Source organism: Castor canadensis, chromosome 5 (assembly GCF_047511655.1).
Source record: "Castor canadensis chromosome 5, mCasCan1.hap1v2, whole genome shotgun sequence".
NCBI lineage: Eukaryota > Metazoa > Chordata > Mammalia > Rodentia > Castoridae > Castor > Castor canadensis.
The window spans coordinates 13,224,846-13,247,933 of NC_133390.1; the positions used below are offsets into that span (position 1 = coordinate 13,224,846).

A 23,088-nucleotide genomic window follows, 5' to 3' on the forward strand; every position below is an offset into this window, starting at 1 on the left:
TGTTGGAAATGACAAAGGGACAGAAGGAGGGACCAGGGAGAGAGAGAGAGAGAGACAGAACCAGACATCTTTTGTGGCCATTAAGTACCTAAAATGAATTGGAGGAGAATATCCAAGATTGCGCTAGGACACAGATGCAGATTGTGACCTCTGTGGATCAGGGACCTTGCTGAGAGTGGAAACTTTGGCACCTTGAACCCCCAAAGAGTGGAAGGCTTCTCCATGCCACGATTTACTGAAAGAACAGTAGGGCTGCTGCCTGCCGGACCCCCACAGGCCCACCAGGCTGCCACAAGCCAGGCCCCCACCCCGCAGGCCCACCAAGACCTCACCCCACAGGCCCACTGGACCACTGCTCCACCAGGACCCTGTCCCACAAACTCGCCAGGCCATTGCTTTGAGGGTGGCCCAACACCCACTCCACCAGGCCTCCATCCTGCAGGCCTGCTGAGCCGCTGCTCCGCCAGGCCTCTACTGCAGGCGTGTGGTGGGTGGGGGAGGGAGGGGGGCGCTGCTGCCCATGGTGGGAATGCAAGCTGGTGCAACCACTCTGGAAAAAAATTTGGAGGCTTCTTAAAAATCTAAACATAGATCTGCCATATGATCCAGGAATCCCACTCCTAAGGATATACCCAAAGGAATGCAACACAGGTTACTCCAGAGGCACCTGCACATCCATGTTTATTGCAGCACTATTCACAATAGCCAAGTTATGGAAACAATCAAGATGCCCCATTACTAATGAATGGATCAAGGAAATGTGGTAGTTGTACACAATGGAATTTTACTCAGCCATGAAGAAGAATGAAGTATTATCATTTGCACGTAAATGGATGGAATTGGAGAACATCATTCCAAGTGATGTTAGCCAGTCCCAGAAGACCAAAAATTGTATATTCTCCCTCATGTGAGGACTTTAGATCTAGGGCAAACACAGCAATGTGGTTGGACTTGGGTCACATGACAAAGGGAAAGCACATAAGGGAGGTATGGGTATAGGTAGAAAACCCAAAACATGAAAGTGTTTGATTTCCCCACCACAGAGGAACTAATACAGAATCCTTAAAGCAACAGAGGTTATCATGAGAAGGGGATCAGGAACCAGAGTAAAGATGAGTTAGAGATGAATGAACTTGGGTTGTAACACATTTGCACATGAAAACAACGCTAGGAATCTCTCTGCATAGCTATCCTTAACTCAACTAGCAAAAACGCTTTGTCTTTCTTATTAATGCTTATGTCTTCTCTTCAACAAAATTAGAGATAAGGGCAGAACAAGTTCTGCCTGAAAGTGAGGGGGAAGGGGGAAAACAGGGGGAGAAAGGGGAAGAAATAACCCAAACAGTGTACACACATGTGAATAAATAAATAATAACAAATAAATAAATAAATAAAATGAATAGGAAAAAATACTTTTGTATGTGTCTTTTAATCTCTCCTAATATTTATCATTAATTATGCTCTTCATATAAGTGTATGTGGTGGCTGCTTTCTACAGTGGTGTGAAATTTCACATGAGAGCATTTAAAATTTTGCATATTGGCATTCTTTGTGCCTTTTGCAATATGGTTAAATTAGTTCAGCTACTAATTTAAAAATAGCTTCCTATAACATAACCATAAGCTTTACAGTTTTCAAAATTTCATCACTAATTATGATATTTTGACTTACAAAAACAGCAGCCTCGTGGTACTTCAAACTATCAATTTATCTATTTAGAAAAAATGATGGTGGGGGGGAAGGACAAAGAGAGAGAGAGAGAGAGAGACAGAACCAGAGGTTTTATGTGGTCATTAGGTATCTAAAAAGAACCAGAAGAAAATATGACTTATTGTGGACTCTCTGTTCACTATTAATGTTCTCTGTTCCATAAGCAAATATAAAGAAATATTATCATTCATATTTAGATTAGTGTCATCTTTATGTCTAAGTTCATTCATTCAATCATGCAATTCTCAATTTACTTCTGTATGTTTCCTTTAAAGGTATGCCCTTTCTCTCCAGACATAGAATTTTAAGTTTCTTATAGACTAAACTTGAATTAATGCCCTTATAACTTCTTATGTCACCAAGGGTAAGGTGTTCTTTTTAAATTCAAAATTCTCAAAGGGCTCATACAATGAAATTATGCTCCAGTTTGAGATATTGATTAGAAAATCAAAACAAAAGGAAAGAAAGAAACAGAAAACATAAAGAAGAAAATATTTCTTATCTAACTAGTGCAATGTACGATACTGGATTTTCTGAAGATGGTCAATATTACTCTGTCCTTTGTGCTTCCTTTCATTTACTACAGAAGCTGGAAATTACATTCCTCAATTTCTCACAGTCTTTTTCTAGAATCATTTCAAAATAAAGTATTCCAATGATAGGCTCTTGGCCAAAATTGAGCAAGATTGGTTAAAACATGAGAAAGTATTACTATCAGATAGCAGATAAGGATCATATGTTACCTTAGGAATATGTGAGTTTTAAGAAGAGACTTATGGGTTACTTCACTCAGGATGATCTGAGTAAAGCTGTTTTCACAGCTTCCTCTCTCACTGGGGCATTAGTGTAACTGAGTATTGGGAGAAACATCTCTCACATTGTCACTCCAGAATTTGAACTTGTGGTGGTTGATTAGAGTCTTGTTTCTCTCAAATGAATCTTCTCTTGTCCAAAATCTTTCAAGTTTTGTTTTTGCTTGCAGTTCCCATTTGGCACACTCATTACTGTCTTCATGTACATACAATACTATTAAAGAGATGCAGTTCATCATATTGTCTGCAAATCATTCCCCATATTTTAATTATGCAGCAAAAGATATTTGCTTTTTAAAAAGAAATGCTCTTTTATAAGTGCTTCACGAAATAGTTGCCAGTGAAAATATACCTTAAGAAAAATTAATTGCAGTTCTTTTGTCAAAAACCACAGAGAGATTATGTCATTAATACATCTGCACTTAAAGAACACATAGGGAATTCTTTATGTAGAAAGACCTTGCTTGCAGGTGGAAATACACAAGAAATTTAAAGTGTGAGATCGAGGCGTGAATGGGCCAACACAAGTAGATATGGTCCATATAAATAGCTGCCATCATCATTATCTCTATGGAATATAAAATATTTGCAGATTCACCCTGCTGGAAATAATATGCAAAAGATATGAAGGTATATATTTTTAGTAGGTGTGCTTTAAACCCAGCACTAAATAAGTAGTAAAATGCTAAATTATGTTAAAATGCAGGAAGAAAAACTACATATTTAATTATCTAGTGAACCCATACAAGAATAATAACAGAACAGGTGATTTTCAAGTCAAGAGAGGGAAATGGAATATAAACTATTACATTCATTTAAAAAGTCAAGAAAACAAAGAAAAAGGAAAAATCTATTATGTGTGACAAACATCAAACAAATATAGGAATGGTAGGTTAAAGCCCAAATATGTCAGTAAATGCCTTGGTTAAAATGCACGAAATGCAAATATAGGAAAAAGTAAAATACCTAACTACATAGTGCTTCAAACAGACAAAGTTAAAATATCATATAAAAGGATGTTGAAAGTGAAATCAGAGAAAAATGATACGTTGTGAACATAAGATAAACAAAACCAGTGTATTTATCTTAGAAATATATCAGACATCGTAAGCTTTAAAGCAAAAAAAAAATTGCTAGAAATAGAGCACAAAATGTCCATGAAGAAAAACTAAGAATATTTTATTCAATATGATTTTAATAAGATGCTATAATAGTAATAAAAAATGCTTCCCATAATTATAATGGGAAAAAATAAAACACACATCTTATTAACAGGAATGATCTAAAAAAAAAACCTAACAAGAGGCAAGAAAACCCAAACAATGTGATCAATGAACTTGGCCACAGAATGAAAATAACTAAACCCAACTTCAGAGACTATATTTTCAAAAGTGCATGGAACAGTTATAAAATTGATGACAACCTGAGATAACCCCAAAATATTACAAAGCACTTGAGCAACTTTTGGCTGCTTTTCAAATAAATTAATTCCAAAGTTTAGTAAAAAAAAAGAATTAAAAAGCAAAGCAATAAATGTTTCAAATAAAGTAATTGGTTTTAGGACAACCAAAAGACAAAAATCAAAATAAAATTTCTAACAATTTTAAGGATAAATGGTACAGAAGACAGAGCATATTAAAATTCATAAGATAGAAAGGAAAGTAGAACATGTTTGTAATAGTGGAACTACTCTATAGAACCAGGGGAAACAAGAAAAGGGAAAGTGAATGATAGAGCATCAGTACTATTGTAAAACCTAACATCTGTGAAAGTGGAGGATATAAGGATGTGTATTGAAACTGAAAAAAATGGGGAGTAGGAGGTAAACAGTAAGGTAAGAGAGAGTAATGCAAGGGGTTGAATGGACCAAAGTAAAGTAAACATTGAGACACCACTTTGAACATCAACTTAAATACCAACCACGAAAGACAGGACTGTAAAACAGGTAAAGTGTGTGTTGGGGGGGACTACTGGAAAGGGGGTGAATGAAGGAGATTCATGGTTAATGGACTTCATATACTTCTAAGAAATAGAGCAAAGAAACCTCTTGCAATTGCTTTAAGCAGGGCAAGGATGGGAGTGAGGGGGAGAGACATCGGGTGTGAGCTAAGCAATGTGCAATATAAGCCTAAACAAAATTACCACTATGAGTACTCTCCTGAATATATATCCTAATAAAAATTTATGAAAGAAAGAAGGAAAGAAAAAGAAAGAGAGAAAGAAATGTTATTAGTATTAAGTATTTTTGAGGGAGGTACTTGGTCTTGAACTCAGGTCCTATATCTGAACAACTCCACCAGCCCTTTTTGGTGATGGGTTTTTTGAGATAGGGTTTCTATGAACTATTTGCCTGGGCCAGCTTTGAACTGAAGTCCTCCTGATCTCTGCCTCTTTAATAGCTAGGATTATAGACATGAGCCACTGGTATCCAGCAAAATATAAAGATTTTATTGACATGTAATCTGTACTTTGTATGTACGGTATCTACCTTCATGTTCAAACAATTTTGAGTTGAAAATCTTTGGAAGAAAAATATAGATGTCTATAGTATAGGTACAGATGTGTTTTCCTTGTCACTGCTCCCATACATTACTGTATCACAACATTTTACCTAGTACATATGCTATATTAGATACTATAAGTAAGCTGGAAATGATTTAAAGTGTAAGGAGGGATGAGCATAGGTTATATGAAATACTACACAAGGTTAATTAGGGATGTAAGCATTGATGGGTTTTTGTATTCACAAAGGTCCTGGAACTTTAATCTTCCATGGATACAGGGACAACTCTATCAGAAAAAAAGAAATGTGATGTCAGGTTCTGTGAGGGGAGAGAATTCTCTTTGTGGTAAACAGTGTTGAGATGTGATGTCATCCATATAGTTAAATTCCCTGTGCAAAACTCCATAAAAATCCTTTTAAATGTATTATACACATGATTAAAAAGCTTAAAAATGTAAGTTTTAGATAAACTATATTAATGACCATTGACTACTGAAAGATGTTTAAACACAATATAAGACATACTACCAATAAAGAGAAATGAGATAAATTTATTTACTTTTAAGTAAAAACTTATTTGTAAGCCAGGAACAGTGATACATGCTTGCAATTCCAGCTACTCAGGAGATTTCATTGTGATATTTCCATACATGAGTGTATTGTACCTTTTATATCTACTACTTTAAGCATAATTCCATAGGTGTCCATGAAGTGAACATTTTTGTTAAAATATTAAGGGTGCAGAACAATATTGTATCTCACTGTAGAGTTTTGTCACTGTTTCTAGGCTATTATAAAAGGTCTGATTGAGCCAGGTGGGGTGGAACACGCCTGTAGTTCCAAAAACTATGGATAACTTGAGCCCAGATGTTCTAGGCCTGTCTCACCAACAAAGTAAGAACTGATCTAAATATAAATTCTAATTACCCTAATCCAAACAAGAACTGACACAAAATGAAGGTCCTTGTGTTTTGGCAAGAATCTGTCAACCTTTTTTGACCCAACTTGTAGTGGCTCCACCTTTGTCTTTGTCAATTAATGGTGCTTCTTTGTATCAGGTCCTGAAGTCTAGTGATTATTTTTTCATCATTTTGATATGGATGACATTTCCTTCTAATTTTCAAGTTATTCTGCTTCTTTCATATGAAACTGACCCATGAAACTTCAGAGTTTGTAAAACACCTTGAGGAGAAACCTGGGTCTGTGATAAGCTCAGTATCCTCCATCACATCCTTAGGATTCCGTCACCCTATGTCTCCACTTGCAGTGTGCTGTCCTGAAAAAAGGAGCACCCCGAATTCTGCTGTTTACTCTTTCCCTCAGCAGCATCTTGCCTGGTTCCTGGAAACAGGAATCACATAATTTCAAGTCACTTTTTCATACTGTCTCCATTTTTAGAACGCTGGCCCCTTCACTCATTTTTTTCTGTCAGCATTTCATTGTATTTAACAGTGTCAGCTTGAGTCATATAACTACTTTAATGATGGAAACAATTTAACTCGAGAGACAATTAATACACCTGGATATATACATTTGATAAAGACCAGATTCAGGGTAAAAACGAAAATAATCTAATGCTCATTTGATACTTAGCAAATAAATCATGATTTTGATAAATTTCTCATGTTTCATATAAAGCATACATTTTTTTCTAAATAGATAAATTAGTAGTTTGAAGTACCATTGGGCTGCTGTTTTAGTAAGTCAGAATATCATAATTAGTGATGACATTTTCAATACTGTAAAGCCTATGGTTATGCTATAGGAAGCTATTTTTAATTCAAAATTCATCACAGAGGCAGAATAGTAGCTGAACTAATCTAACCATATTGCAAAAGCCACAAAGAATTCCAATATGCAAAATTTTAAATGGTCTCATGTGAAATTGAGCATCATTGTAGAAAGCAGCCATTTTATAGACTTATAGTGAGGAGCATAAGTAATGGTACATAGCAGGAGAGATTAAAAGACACACACAAAAATATTTTTTCCTATTCAATTTAGATACATAACGGCCACAAAAGATGTCTGGTTCTCTCTCTCTCTCTCTCTCTCTCTCTCTGTCTCTCTTTCTCTCTCTATATATATATCCCTCCTCCCTCCCCCTCTCCCTTTGTCATTCCCAACATCTGAAGAAACAAGCACTCACATAATATGACTAATATCACACAAATACACAAAAAAGCCAAAATGGTGGAAATAATTTCATCAAACTGTTAGAAAGCAATGTTTCCAATAAAATATAGTTTATTTAACAATACATATCATTCACAAAATTTGATCACATTTTAGGTAGCATTATGAATTCCATTACTTTTGTTTTAGTTCAATATGTAGTATTTTTGAAGGCACTTAAAATTTTCTCATGTGAAGAAACTTGGTGATCTGTCTGGTGGAGCAGGAGGTTATACCCAATAGGCTAAGCCACTGTGGAAATTCCTCAGTAGAATCCACAGGACCAGTATCTTCCACAGCACAGTGGGCGGTAGCAGCCATAACCATAGCCACCATAGCCACAGCCATAGCCACAGCCTAGGCCACCATAGCCACAGCCCAGGCCCCCATAGTAGTTGCCATAGTAGCACATGGTATAGGGAGTGGAGTGTTCAGTTGAGGACCAGGAGGTGTCTCTTGAGTCTGGATGTCACTGTGTGCCAAGTGCCTTTTATACACCCTCGGTGATGTGGAAAACCAAGCATCTCACTAACGTGCTTCAGACAACATCAGGCATACCTGATTTATTGGAAAAACAAGGCTCTCATAACTGAGATAATTTTCTTCCTATGTCAGGGTTCCAGGATCTCTTTATGGGTCTTTAAAATGAATGCCTTTTTCTATTTGCAAGGCTCTGGCTCATTCTATATTTAGCTTATTCAATACATGTGACCTCATTACAGGGTATGAGGTAAATCATCAAAATAGGTAACCCATTTTTGTTTTTGTTTTGTTTTCTTTCTATTCCTTCATTATGAAGTGGATTTCTTTCATTCTTTCATTCTTTCTTTCTTTCTCTCTCCTTCCTTCCTTCCTTCTTTCTTTGTTTCTCAAAATAAATTTTTAATGGGAATTTTTCCTGTGTCTTCCTCATGAAGAACGGAGTAGTTATGACTCTGTTATGGATAGCTGGTGGAAAATTAGTATGATATAAAATCATATTTTAGATTTCTACTTTTAGAGTATGTTATTTCCAGCTTTCCACAAATAAATGACTATTTTATGGAGATAAAGTATATATGCTCCATATTTCTGGTCACCACTCCATGGGAAGGTGTTATAGATATAATTGGACAACACACCAAGATTGATTTGGATGCTCAACCCTCAACTCTTATGTACTTTTTAAAAATATCAAGGTCACATTTTCTCTCACAAATGATTTGCAGGTACAGCTATAGTGGTGACTTGTCTCTGAAAAGGGTTGGAGAACAGGGGGGTGATATAGTAGGTGCCCAGGGTGGAGGGGGATTGGTACCACTGGAGGGGCAAGGTGGGTGGGAAAGGTGGTAGGCGCATGAATATCATGCAAAAACTGTGCAACATGTATTTTAATGCAAAAATGATATCTATTGAAATGATTCCTGTTCCAGGAATCATGGGAAGTATGGATAAAGGAGAGTGGTGGATTCGGTGAGCTCAAGTATGATACATTTGATACACTGTAAGATCTTTTGCAAATGCTACAGTGTCCCCTGCTGAACACAACAATAATGGAAATAAAAAGAAATTCAAGTCAAGACCAGGTTAAAATTCTACCTCACCTGTTAGAATAGCTATCATCAAGAACACAAGAAACAACAAATGTTGACAAGGATGTGGGGAAAAAGGAGCTCTCATTCACTGTGGGCGAGACTCTAAATTACTACAACCACTATGGATAACATTGTGGAGGCTACTGAAAACTAAAAAAGAACTGCCATAAGATTCAGCAATACTACTTCAAGGGACATACCTGAAGGAATGTAAGTCAGAATACAATTAGAGATTATTTGCTTACAATTGATGAATAGATTAATAAAACATAATAAATATATTATAAAATGTGTATGTATATATATAAATACAGATACACACTCATAAACACACACAATGGAGTTTATGTTAGGCATAAGGAAGAATGAAACTATGTGGCTTGAAGGTAAAATGATACTGTTGAAGGAAATCATGTTAAGTGATGTTAGCCAGACTCAAAGAGAAAGGATGTATATTTCTCTCATATATGGGAGTTAGACACAATATAAATATAAGCAATATTATGAAAAACAGGTTACACTAAGGGGAGGTCACTAATGGGAGAGTAAGAGTAAATGAAGAAAGTTGAGCAGGTGATTATATTTGATGTATATCTATACAAGAATGAATACAGAATTTGTAATCCTATTGAAATCACCATAAAAAGGGGACTAAGTAGAATGAAGAAAAATAGATTGAACCACTTCAGGTTATAATACTTATAGACATGGAAATGTCAGAATGAAACTCCCTGCATACTAACATGAACAAACAAAAATGCCTTTTTACAAAAAAGGGGAACAGGAAGGTAAAACTGATCCTGCCTCAAGTTGGTAACAGTAGAAGCAGGGAGGATATGAGGAAAGAGTGTAGGAGAGTAAATATGGATGGTAGAAATACTATATAGTCATGTATGAAAATGGAAAAATAAGACATGTTGAAACTATTCCAGGAATTGGGGAGGGGGGAAATAAAGGAGAATGGTATTGAATTCAACTAGGATATAGTGTAAGAACTTTTGTGAATTTCACAGTGTTTCCCCAGTACAGCAATAATATAATGATAATAAACAAGAATTCTGAAAAAGAAATAGAGAGAGAAGGAAAGAGAGAGTGAAAAATCTTTCCTTTTCCCCTGTAGAGGAATAGAAAGAAAAAAACAAACCCAAAGAAAAATGGGTTACCTATTTGATGATTTATTTCATACCCTGTTATGAGGTCACATGTGTTGAATAATCTAAATATAGAATGAGCTAGAGCCTTGAAAATAAAACAAGAGTTACATTTTAGAGGACCATAAATGGATCCAATCGCAGTTATGAGAGCCTTGTTTTTCCAATAAATGAAGGTATTCATGATGTTGTCTGAGGCAGGTTAGTGAGATGCTTGGTGCTGCAATGCCTGTGGTTTTCCACATCACCGAGGGTGTATAAAAGGCACTTGGCACACAATGACATCCAGACTCAAGAGACTCACCTCCTGGTCCTCAACTGAACACTCTACTCCCTATACCATGTGCTACTATGGCAACTACTATGGTGGCCTGGGCTATGGCTATGGTGGCCTAGGCTGTGGCTATGGTGGCTATGGCTGTGGCTATGGTAGCTATGGTTACAACTGCTACCGCCCACTGTGCTGTGGAAGATACTGGCCCTATGGCTTCTACTGAGGAATTTCCACAGTTGTTTAGCCTATTGGCTATAACCTCCTGCTTTCCAGACATATCTCCAAGTTTCTACATTTGAGAAAATTTTAAGTGTCATTAAAAATACAACATACTGAATTAAAACAAAAGAAATGGTATTTATAATGCTACATAAAACGTGATCAAATGGTGTTAATAATATATATTATTAAACTGTATTTCATTACAAACATTGCTTTCTCATAGTTTGACTAGATTATTTCCACTGTTTCAGCTTATTTGCGTATTTGCGAGATATTAGTCATATTATCTGAGTGGTCGTTTGTTCAGGTGAAGGATAGGCAGAGGACTCACTGTAGAGTTTTGCCATTGTTGCTTCTAGGCTATTATAAAAGGTCTGATTGAGCCAGGTGGGGTGGAACACGCCTGTAGTTCCAAAAACTATGGATAACTTGAGCCCAGATCTTCTAGGCCTGTCTCACCAACAAAGTAAGAACTAATCTAAATATAAATTCTGATTACCGTAATCCAAACAAGAACTGACACAAAATGAAGGTCCTTGTGTTTTGGCAAGAATCTGTCAACCTCTTTTGACCCAACTTGTAGGGGCTCCACCTTTGTCTCTATCAATTAATGGTGCTTCTTTGTATTAGGTCCTGAAGTCTAGTGATTATTTTCTTATCATTTGATATGGATGAAATTTCCATGTAATTTTCAAATTATTCTGCTTCTTTCTTATGAAACTGACCCACGAAACTTCTGAAATTTTAAAATACCGTGAGGAGAAACCTGACTCTGAGAAAAGCTCCGTATCCTCCATCACATCCTTGACTGGATTGTGTCCTATTAGATCTCCAGTTTTGGTGTGCTGTACTGAAAAAGGAAGCACCCCAAATTCTGCTGATTACTCTTTCTCTCAGCACCATCTTGCCTGGCTCCTGGAAACAGGAACCACACAAATTTCAAATCACTTTTTCATACTGTCTCCATTTTTAGAATGCTGGACCCTTCATTCATTATTTTTTCTGTCAGCATTTCATTGCATTTGATTTTGTCAGATTAGGTAATATAACTACTTAAATGATGGAAACAATTCAATTTGAGAGAAAATTAGTACACATGGATAGATGCATTTGATAAAGACCAGATTTCTGGGTAAAAATGAAAGTAACCTAATGTTCATTTGTTACTTAGTAAATAAATAATGATTTTGATAAATTTCTAATGTTTCATATACTGCATACATTTTTTTAAAATAGATAATTGGTAGTTTGAAGTACCACTGGGCTGTTGTATTAGTAGATCAGAATATCATAATGAGTGATGACATTTTCAATACTACAAAGTCTATAGTTATTCTATAGGCAAGCTATTTTTAATTGAAATATATCACAAAGGCAGAATAGTAGCTGAGGTAATCCAACCATATTGCAAAAGGCACAAAGAATTCCAATGTACAAAATTTTAAATGTTCTCATGTGGAATTTCACATCACTGTAGAAAGCAGCCATTTATATAAACTTATAATGAGGAGCATAAGTAATGGTAAATGGTAGGAGAGATTAAAAAATATGTACAAAAATATTTTTCCTATTCATTTTAGATACCTAATGACCAGAAAAGATGTATGGTTTTCTGTCTCTCTCTCACTCTCTCTCTCTCTCTCTCTCTCTCTCTCTCTTTTCCTCTCTCTCTGTGTCCTTTCCAATACCCAAAGAAACAACTACTCATTTAATGTGACTAATATCACCCAACTACACAAAAAAGTCAAAATGGTGGAAATAATTTCATCAGACTGTTAGAAAGCAATGTTTCCAACAAAGTAGAGTTTATTTAAGAATATATATCATTCACAAAATTTGATCACGTTTTAAGTAGCATTATGAATTCCATTTCTTTTTGTTTAGTTAAATATGTACTAGTTTTGAAGGCACTTAAAATTTTCTCATGTGAAGAAACTTGGTGATCTGTCTGGTAAAGCAGGAGGTTATACTCAATAGGCTAAGCCTCTGTGGAAATTCCTCAGTAGAAGCCATAGGACCAGTATCTTCCACAGCACAGTGGGTGGTAGCAGCTGTAACCATAGCCACCATAGCCACAGCCTAGGCCACCATAACCATAGCCATAGCCCAGGCCCCCATAGTAGTTGCCATAGTACCACATGGTGTAGGGAGTAGACAGTTCAGTTGAGGAGTTGAGTCTCTTGAGTCTGGATATCACTGTGTGCCAAGTGCCTTTTATACACCCTCGGTGGTGTGGAAAACCACAGTGAGATGCAGAATCAAGCATCTCACTAATGTGCCTCAGACAATATCATGGATACCTGATATACTGGAAAAATAATGCTTTCATAACTGAGATAATTTTGTTTCTATGTCAGGGTTCTAGGATCCCTTTATGGGCCTTTAAAATGAGTGCCTTCTTCTATTTGCAAGGCTCTGGCACATTCTATATTTAACTTATTCAATACAATGTGACCTCATTACAGGGTATGAAGTAAATAATCAAAATATGTGACCCATGTTTATTTTTGTTTTTATTCCTTCATAGGTAAGTGGATTTCTTTTTCTTTCTTTCTTCCTTCCTTCCTTCCTTTCTCTCTCTCCCTCCCTCCCTCCCCCTCTTCCTTCCTTCCTTCTTCTTTTCCTTTTTTATTTCTTTCTAGGACAAAGTCTTTTATAGAGAAAGATGTTTCCTGTGTCTTGCCATGCATAATGGAGTAGTTATTGCCTATGTTACTGTTTAATTGATGGCAGGTTACTATGATATGTAAACATATTTTGGAATTATTTTGAATCCATTCTTTTAGAGTATATTATTTCCAGCTTTCCACAAATAAATGACCATTGTATGCTCCATATTTCTGTTCCTTACTCCATGGGAAGGTGTTATAGATATAACTGGACAACACATCAAGATTGATTTGGATGCTCCACCCTCAACTCTTATGTACTTTTTAGAAATATCAAGGCACACATTTTCTTTCACAAATGATTTGCAGGTACAGCTACAGTGGTGACTTGTCTCTGAAAAGGGTGTTGACAGTTTCACAGGGACCAAACACACTATTCACTCTTTCTTTGTTCCCTCAATTTTTAGCTCATACATGGACTATTAGTAGAAGTAGAGATACTCAGTCATGGTATGACTTATATTTTTGTTTTGTTTAAATTTTTAATGATATTTATCAAAATATACTTTATGTGAAACAGATTACACTGATATAAGAGTAGAACTCAACAAGTCTGAAAGTCTGAAAAACCTATATAACTTGTATACAGCACATGAAATGCAAGTTTTGGAGGATTTTATAAGGAAGGAGATTCCCCTCTGACTTTACAGTTGCTGAACTGAAATTTCCTCTTAACCCCAAATCCTGGTAGCCCTATACCCTGTAATAACTGAACACTGAAACTAGTTATAGGAGCACAAACACAACAAAAACCCTGCTTTCTCCTTATTTGAGTCTTGGGAGAGGAATTCACTAGGTGTGATAGCCTCCTTCAGTAACCCAATTAATATTTATTTGTTACCAGCCATGTGCCAATCATCTGTATGACAATGTATTATGTAAAATCTATTATTGTTTCTTGGTCTTACATTAGTTCTAGATTTCTTGTCCTGCGTGAGATGCTAGAAATAGCAAGTGACATTTGAGAAACTTCAGTGTTGTAAAAGGAATAAAAGGAGAATATAGTGTTTTCTTCTTATGAATTGGTAAATAAGTCCTTAGTTTTCTTTAATGGGTAAATATATATATATAAAGTGTCATATGTGCACACATATTTATATGTATGTATATAGTGTTTAACATATTAAATAGTTTTCAAATAATTAAGGCAGAGTTTAAAGTGCACAAATAATGCTTGGTACCTATTTCATCAATTATAATTTCATTAATAGCATTCAGTTTTAAAATACAGTGGCTAAACATTTGGGCATTTTGTAATTTCTTGAAAATCAAATAAATATACCTCTAACCAATTTTGTGTATACTTTTATTGTCTAATTATCATTTCCCAATGTCAGGGAGATTTGGTAACAATAACAATATAAGTGAGAACACTTTGGGGGTATGTCAAAGGAAAAATAAGGGATCACAAGTTGTAAATAGTCATGTAGGAGGAACACAGTGGCTCAGAATATTGAAGACAGAGGTGCTGAGCAGGTGAATCGATTCTTTATGGCAGATTGTAATATCAAACATCAGGTTTCCAGAGAACATCAAAAAGGGAATCTCCATATAAAATACCTGTCATTTTTTGACAAGTAGCTAGTAAACAGTTATGGGTAGTGTGCAGAGCAAATTATCTCTTGTCTAAGGCACCATGCCAGCTAAATTAGCCTAAACTTAGGGTATCAATAAACAGACATAGACATGGGTTGTTATATTCAGTGATAGGAAAGAACCATTTTGGTGAAGAAAAGTGTCTTTTAAAAGTTTTATGCACTAAAGCCAGTGGTACATATCTGTAATCTCAGCTATCAGAAGTCAGAAAGAGGAGGTAATGGCCAGACAAAGCAAAAGCACAATAACCTATCAAAAACAAACCAAAGCAAAAAAAGGCTTGGGGTGTGGCTCATGTGACAAAGTTCTTGCAGATGAGCAAAAGACAGTATACCCCAGATATAAAGTTTGATATATTAATAAAAATGATATTCTGATCAGATACCTTAGTAGCTTCTATGTCACATGGCAGATTAAATATCACAATAAGCAAAACTAATTGAAATTCAGATCCTTGGATTTTTTGGTACCCAGAAACCTGAGAAGACATCCAAAGACTGTGTTTGTCTCTGTCTCTCTCTTATTTCCATGTTTCTAGTTCCTTTCCTTTTTCTCTCTTTTACATGAACACATATACACACACAAATGGAATATGCAAAACTAATGGAGAGAAATTAACAAACTGTATTGAATAACAATTTAGAGTTACAGAGTTTATTAAACATGAACTTCCTTTTCTCATATGATATATACCTGTATCTGGGATTTCCTCACCCATGAATTCTGAATTTGTTTATTACAAATGCAATTCTTTTTCCAAATAGTTTCAATCTATTGAATATGTCAGAGCCCACATGGTCCAAATACTTCTTAATGAGGGAATCTTTCTGTACTATATCTGTCATCTTTTGAGAAGCATCATGAAAACAGTTATGTGATTGTGCAGAGAAAATTATCTCTTATCTTAAGCACCAACTAAATCAGCCTAATCTTAGGGCATCAATAAATAGACACAGCCAGAGGCCAGTCAGAGAGCAAGTCTATGACGCATACCTACAGAAACCATAACAACATACACATATACAACCAAATCTACACAATGGGATGAGAGAAAGGATACTGAAGGGGAAGAAAGTTGAAATATGCTGCATGTACATGTTCAATGACAGCATAATGAAATCTACCTAACACTTTGAAAAGAGGAAGAGGAAAGAGGGTGCTGGGGAATACAATGGAGGGATAAACTTCTTCAAAGTACACTGTACCTGTGTATGGAATTACCACAATGAAACTCCCTCATATTATCAATGTTTACTAATTTAAAATATAATAAAACTATTTAAATAAAATGTGAAAAATAAAAAAAGAGATTTGAGCATCCATGGATTTTGCTATTCTGAAGAGTTCTGTCACTAGTCCTTCTATAGAAACAAAAAAATGACTATATTGAAGAAGAGTAAGTTCAGTATAAAATAAAGTATAAACATTTCAGTAAATTACAAGACACCCCATTCATTTAGTTTAGTCAAATAGAGGTAGCTGAATCTAAACAGTTTTTTTTACCATGATATTGGCATTTCAGATGAGAGCATAAATGTGGGGTAAGGAAATGCAATTGGAGGAGTCCAGGAGTTTTAGATGCTCAGGAAGAATCTTGACCAAATCCATGGAACTCATATTATTTTGTAGGAGCATCCAGTAATCAGAGACCAGACATCATAGTGGTTTCCAGTACTGCTTATTATGTCAGAAACTGAGAGTTCAGTCAATCTTCAGGGTGTCTCCTTCCTCAGACTGAATGTCAAGAAGGTTATAGTGCAGGGCTTATTAAATGCCTGTTTTTTGTTGCACAGGTGTGAGCAGTGCTGCTCTCATAAATCAAAATAATTGCTCAACTTAAATGTCACCACAGATGATTTTTGTTTATAACATATTAATGTATTTTTCCATTTGTCTTAAGAAGTAATTATGATTTACTTAATCAATAATGCTTTAGTCCAGCCCAATCTTATTCAGTTATTACATAGCTAAGCCAAGTGATCTTCATGTACATCCTGTCTGCCATGGTGAAGGAGGAGTTGAAAGAGAAAAGATCTGTCCATCTTTCTCACATGCAGATTCCCTGAAGTGGCACCACTAGTCACTATGTCATCACTGGGAAGATTAGATTCTGGAAATAGATATGTGCAGATAGGTGCATAGCTCTGAGTTCTCTCCTACTCCAATCAAACAAATGGGGTTCATTAAAATTACATAATTTTCTAAGTTCCATAATTTAGGCACAGGTCAAGCCATCATTTGGGTAATCTTGATTGAGGGTCTACTATATGCTAGTTACTTTTAAGACAATGATTTATTTTAATATTATTAATGTATTTATGTTTTTCAATGGGATCTGTTTTCTTATTTATAGCATTTTTGTTAATAAGGTTGCAAAATTATTTGAAAATTAAAGTGTCCCCAAGAATACTTTTAGTTTCTTTTACTTGCATACCTCCAATGTTGTGATGAAATAAATTTCCAAATATTTACACGGGGATAATGAGGTTTTAAACCCCAGAACAGATGAAATTAAAAACCTGGTCAGCAAATGATAGAAAAGTTTTTATGTTTTATGCAAGATACTTGTGGTATCAAGACAATGAGTTCATAAAAATGATAAATCTCATAAAAATAGTAAACACCATGATGTATTCAAAAATTTACACTAAAAGTTAAAACTTAAAGTAATGGGAATGAAACTGGAGTTGTTTTTACAGTGAAATGAAAATATAAGTGAAATTTTACTAACCCTAATGATTCCCAGGAATTTCAATATTGAGGAAATAACTAATTTACCTGTAAGAAAATTTACAATGTGAAATTTCACTGTTTGTGATCCTCAAGTTATATGTCTTTCACTTGTACCTACATGTGTGCACAGCTCATTCTTAGAATGCAAGTCAGACTGGGTTTAGATAGTCGGTGGAAGATACTCTGATGCTTGTTTTCAGGATTTATCTTTCATTTTATCACTGCTCTGCTGGTTCTGCAGTGATATTGTTCATGCAGGAGCAATTAATATGATTGATGAGTCAAAGGGACACATGTAATGCTTGGATCTGTTTTGATCTTTCTCAACACTTTTTTCTTGTTTTATTTTGAAGTTAGTAACTTAAATTTTTTAATTAAAGTTCAATTCTGGGGCCTGTTGCATGCCTATAATCCAAGTTATGTGGGAGGCAGAGATAGGAGGTTTGCAGTGTGAGGCCAGTAAGGACAAAAGTTATTTAACAAATGATCTGGGCATGGTAGGGCACACTTGGAATCTCAGCTAAGCTGGAGGCAGGGGTAGGAGCATCACACTTTGGGCAAAGATGTGAGTCTACTAAAAAAAGAAAGCAAAAAATGGGGGAACAGGGGGAGTGGGTCAAGTGGTAAGGCACTTGCTTAGCACCTGCAAGGCCCTGAGTCCAAATTCCAGTACCACACACACACACACAAAAAAAGATAAAAAAGACAAAATGGATGTCATGGTGCACACCTATTTACAGCTGTGTGGTAGTAGGAGGATTATAGTTCAAGATGGCCCTGAAAAAAAGGCAGAGTCTACCTGAAAAAAAACCCTGTAAATAGAAAGGTCTGAGGAGGGGTGCTAGTGGTAGGGAACTTATCTAGCAAGTGTGAAGTCCTGAATTCAAACTCCACTATAGCCAAATTTTTTAAATGAAAAATTTAAGTCAGATTTTAAAAAATGAATTGCCCTCCATCCACAAATTGCATATTCGACTCCAAATGCACTTGATGGTGTCTTCTTGTGGAAGCCAAGCAGGATCAGGCCTGGTTAGTGCTTGCAATGGAGATCTTTGCCAAGTCATCTGAGAAGATTGGAAGGCAGGACCTCACTTAGATCAAACTATGCTCCTTGTCATTGTTCTTATATAAATGTTTGAATGTAGTGGAGATAGCCTTTGTTCTTTTATGGAACTACATGTCAAAGGCAAGACAGTGTATGAACAAAAGAGCAACAAACTTTAAAGCAACAGAGGTCAATATGAGAAGGGGATCAGGAACTAGAGAAAAGGTCAGTTAAAGATGAATCAACTTAGAATGTAACACATTTATACATGGAAGCAATGCTAGGAATCTCCTTGTATAGCTATCCTTATCTCAACTAGCAAAAATGCTTCGACTTTCTTGTGATTTTTTATACTCTCTCTTCAGCAAAATTAGAGATAAGGTCGGAACAGATTCTGCCTGAAAGCGAGGAGGGGTGGGAGGGAGAAGGAGGGGCAGAGGTTGAGGGGAGAAATGGCCCAGTGTATGCACATATGAATAAATGAGAAAAAAAAAGGGCAACAAAGGATTAACTGAGTGAGTCCATCACAAAACAGCATACACAATTTGTCTTTTAGTTGATGTACTGTACTATATGTTTGAATGAGATTTTAAAATTTTGTTTAAAATTTGTAAAGATGGTCACAAATGAGACTCAGTATAGAGGCCAAATGGGATATCAATATATAAAAATATAATTCACTCAAAATATTTATTATCTACCCCAATCTAGCTATATTTTATTGATATAGATTTTTAATGTTTACTTAATATTTTTCATGAGATCCAATTATTCTTCAGAGGAAGAGATTGTTGAAGTTGTGGAAGGATGAGTTTTTGAAAGATAGTTCTAAAGTGATTTCACAGTAAAGAAGAATATAAATAATATGTATGGAATGAAGGTGATATACCATATTACCTAGTATGATACATATTCCAGGTTTTTTGAAACAGTTTACATAGATTTGCTTTCAGCTTGGGCACAATGTGTTGTTCTTTTCAAATGACTTGGTAATGCCACCATTTCCAACATGAATAGATGGGCAGAGCTGATGACAAGGGCTCTTTCCAGAAGGACATTTCCACACAAATGACACGGCCACAGAGTCAGCACAGGGCTCATGGAAGAATTTTTCTTCTCTCTTTCTATGAATTATGGAGGACAGTCACAAGAATGTGGGATGGAGGTAACAAAATGCAATCACACAGGAGGACAGCATCACAAGGTAACTAATTAAAAGGATGTGTGACTATGGGAATAATGCTGTTTTTATAAGTGATGCAATACCTTAAACCTGAATGTATGAGATAAGAATGCAGCCAAACTAGATGGAGATGATAGGTGAGACACAAAATCAGATGAAAACATTCTGTGTAAGCAGTTTAGACAAAATGAGTGAACTAATACCCCATTGTCTTTTTCTTTAAAACATTTGGTATAATATATTTTCATGTATTCTGACATGACAAGTGTTAGAGCAATAAAAAGAATTTATGTCCTCTCTTTTAAGATTCCCTAATCGTTGACATTTCAGAACATCTATGAGAATATTTCACTGTGAGTCACACCTTTTTCTCTACTTTTACTATTTCTGCCTCTGACTTATGTCACTATGTGCCACAATCCTATAAATGTCACTGTCCCTCATGTGGTACTGTGGAATGATCACTTTGACATTCCAGTTTGAGAATTTGGCTCTTTCTAACACAACAGAGCTTCTTTCCTGGAGTTTCCTTTGTTTTATGGTCGTCCTGGGTTTGCTGTAAATATTTTCCAACAGTGGCAGAGGCATGGGATCACTTTCTCCCCTTCTCTTCTTTCAGTTGAGAGAATTTGTAGCTTAAGATGCAGAGATGCCTATACATATAGAAAGGCTAAACCAGGAATTGGACAGGGCTTTGTTTAGGATTTCCTCTAAGGAAGTTGCAGCATTTTCTGTTTGGCTCAGAGTCACGTGGACGGAGTAAGATATGTTGGTTTCAAACTGAAAGAGCATAATGAGAAATTGCCTTGAGTAAGGTCTGGTCTAGGTATGAAGGGCGTTATGTTCAGCAATCTGCACATAGGTGCATTGACCTGGACTTAGGGTAATATGCATTAATTTAGTTTAATCTCAAGGAGTTTTGATCAAGCAAAGTGATGTATACAAATAACACTTTCTCACATTTTTCAGAATGATGGGAGGGTTGCATCATGGACAGAATGTGTCTGCTGGAAGCTTTTCACTCTGCAGTGCTGCTGAATGGCATTTTCCCATTATCTGATTTAATACCATTTTACTCAGACCAACAAAATTGCTTTTATTTGATCATGCAGAATCTCTAGATGTATGATGTATTTCTGGAAAAATCTATGTTTAACTAGGAATATACAGAGACTACAGTGAAATGTACATCTGTGTGACAGACAACAATGCAAATAAAGCATTTTTCAAGATAAAATGTATTGAAAAAGAAACAAATTGTTTGCCTCAAAACTGTTAAGTTACAAAGAATAACAAAGGAATAACAAACATTTTTATGAATGGTGAGGTATTAAATGTGACTTTGTCAATGAAATTGAAGCATGCTGAGACTGAAGGATTGAATTTGAAGGTGAAATATTGTAGAACAAAGTTGTCACTGCTTTGAAAGAGAAATATGTTACATATAGAATCATAGTGGGGAAGTATGGGAAGATGACTTCAACTGGTTGAGTGACTACAGAGGTTCCACAGTAGAATCCAAAAGACCAGTACTTTGCATGGGAAGCACTTTATTTTGTGTCTTTAATTATTATTATTTTGTTATCTTACTTTTCATCTCACAATGAGATACGTACTTAGGATTTACAATTGTCTCTATGTAGGCCTACTGGTTCATGAGTGAAGACATTAATGAAGTTACAATTTCCAAATTGCCTATCTGAATTTATCGTGTAAACAATTATCTTTCCTTTGCAATAACCCATACTGATTATTTAATACAGGTAACTGTTTATACATCCCTCTGTTGTTTCAATGCTATTTCTTTTTTCAACTTAAAATCTGTTGTTATTCAGTATTCTTACCTTGTCTAGGTGAGCCTAACCCCGAGATTTATCATAAAACTCTATTCCCTTAAATGTGTAAATTAAATCTGTTGGGTAAATAAATTACTTTGCATATTTGTAATACATGCTGCTGATAAACACTGGTGATGACTTCTTTCATATCAAAGTAGAGGTATGAGGTCTTCCTTAATCTTCTTCCAATTCAAATACTTTTCTGGTAATAGCAAGACCACGTGACCATGGCTAAAAGTACATGCAAAATCTCTGCCCAGTGCTGCACTTGACGGGTGCACATTGACATGAGTCGGTGCTGCTTGCTAGAGAGGTAACTTCTCATTTGTGCAAGGTCTAGACTCTTCTAGGCAAGATTATACTCCATGTTCTTCTTTATAGGAAGTATTCTAAATTTAATTGTTAATATTTTTGTTCCTGCTTACACTTCACAGATCCAGGTATTTGGCAAAAGTTTATTTTGTGAAACAAACACTAGAGACATGAAGTGTTTGAGTGAAACCCAAGATACTGGATATTTTGCTAGCAACTGTGCATCTTTCTTTCCTCTTCCTTAGGAAGTCATGAATCTAATGAAACATAAAGCATAAAACATTATAATTGACCACAGAAAACGAGTAGTGAAAGAAGTGTGTCCCAAGCTGGAGTGGACATAATGGGGCTCAATAATTGGTTGTAGCACTTGAGCAGCATAGGAGGCACCCACCTGTACTGCGTTGACAGAACAGAACCTGAGTGTACCATGGAGGCTGTTTACAGGAAAGGGCAGAAGTCATATGGTAATTAGGTGGGCTAGTACAGGAGTAATGGAAGTGGTAGATGTCTAGAGAAGAGCTTAGGAGCTCTAGTTCGGTTAGATAGTGAGGTGTGTTTATTATGGAGGACTCCAGTGCAAAAAGTTCACCCTGGTGCCGTGGTGGTGCCTGAAACAAATGAGGAAGAAACTTTGCAAATTCTGCATAGATGCCAGAACCTCAGCACGGTGGGTTGGCATTTGTGTGAACAGGATGCAGTACTGGTTGATTTGGTTGTCATATATTGTCTTGTTAGGAATAATATTTGGAGCTCCATTTTTCTCTATTAGAAAAGTGATCAAATAAGTAAATATACATTACAGAAGTATCTGATATTGAATTGGAATTCCAGATATCTGTATAAACACGAGTTTCAATTTATTTTTTATTTTAAAATCCAAATTATATATATTTAACTTGTACAACTTGATAGATGTACATATATGTCATGAAATGATTATTGCTGTAAGCTAATTAACACAACAACTTCACAGCTTATTATTTCTCTTCTTTTTGTGGTGAATAAAATGAAGATCTTCCCTCTCAGCAAACAGTATACAATACATTATTATTAACTGGGGTCACCATGCTCCATATTATATCTGTGGAACTTATTCCTCATGCATCATTGAAACTTCCTGCCTTTTTCACTAATGTTTTCCTATTTCCCACTCCCCTCATCCTCTCTGCTTCTATGAGTTAGGCTATTTTCCTTTTTTTTTATTATTTTATTCACATGTGCATACATTGTTTGGGTTATTTCTTCCTCCTACCCCCTCTTCCACTCTCTCTCCTCTTCCTCCCTCAGT

General features: G+C 35.7%; 1 protein-coding gene across 1 annotated transcript; it reads right to left on the reverse strand.

Annotated features, from left to right (window-relative positions):
• Nucleotides 1-7,254: 7,254 nt before the first annotated feature.
• Nucleotides 7,255-7,674, reverse strand: LOC109676249 (keratin-associated protein 20-2-like). Its single transcript, XM_020152718.2, has one exon. The coding sequence runs from the start codon at nucleotides 7,610-7,612 to the stop codon at nucleotides 7,466-7,468; it is 147 nt and encodes a 48-aa protein (XP_020008307.2). The 5' UTR covers nucleotides 7,613-7,674; the 3' UTR covers nucleotides 7,255-7,465.
• Between the last annotated feature and the right edge of the window lie 15,414 nt (nucleotides 7,675-23,088).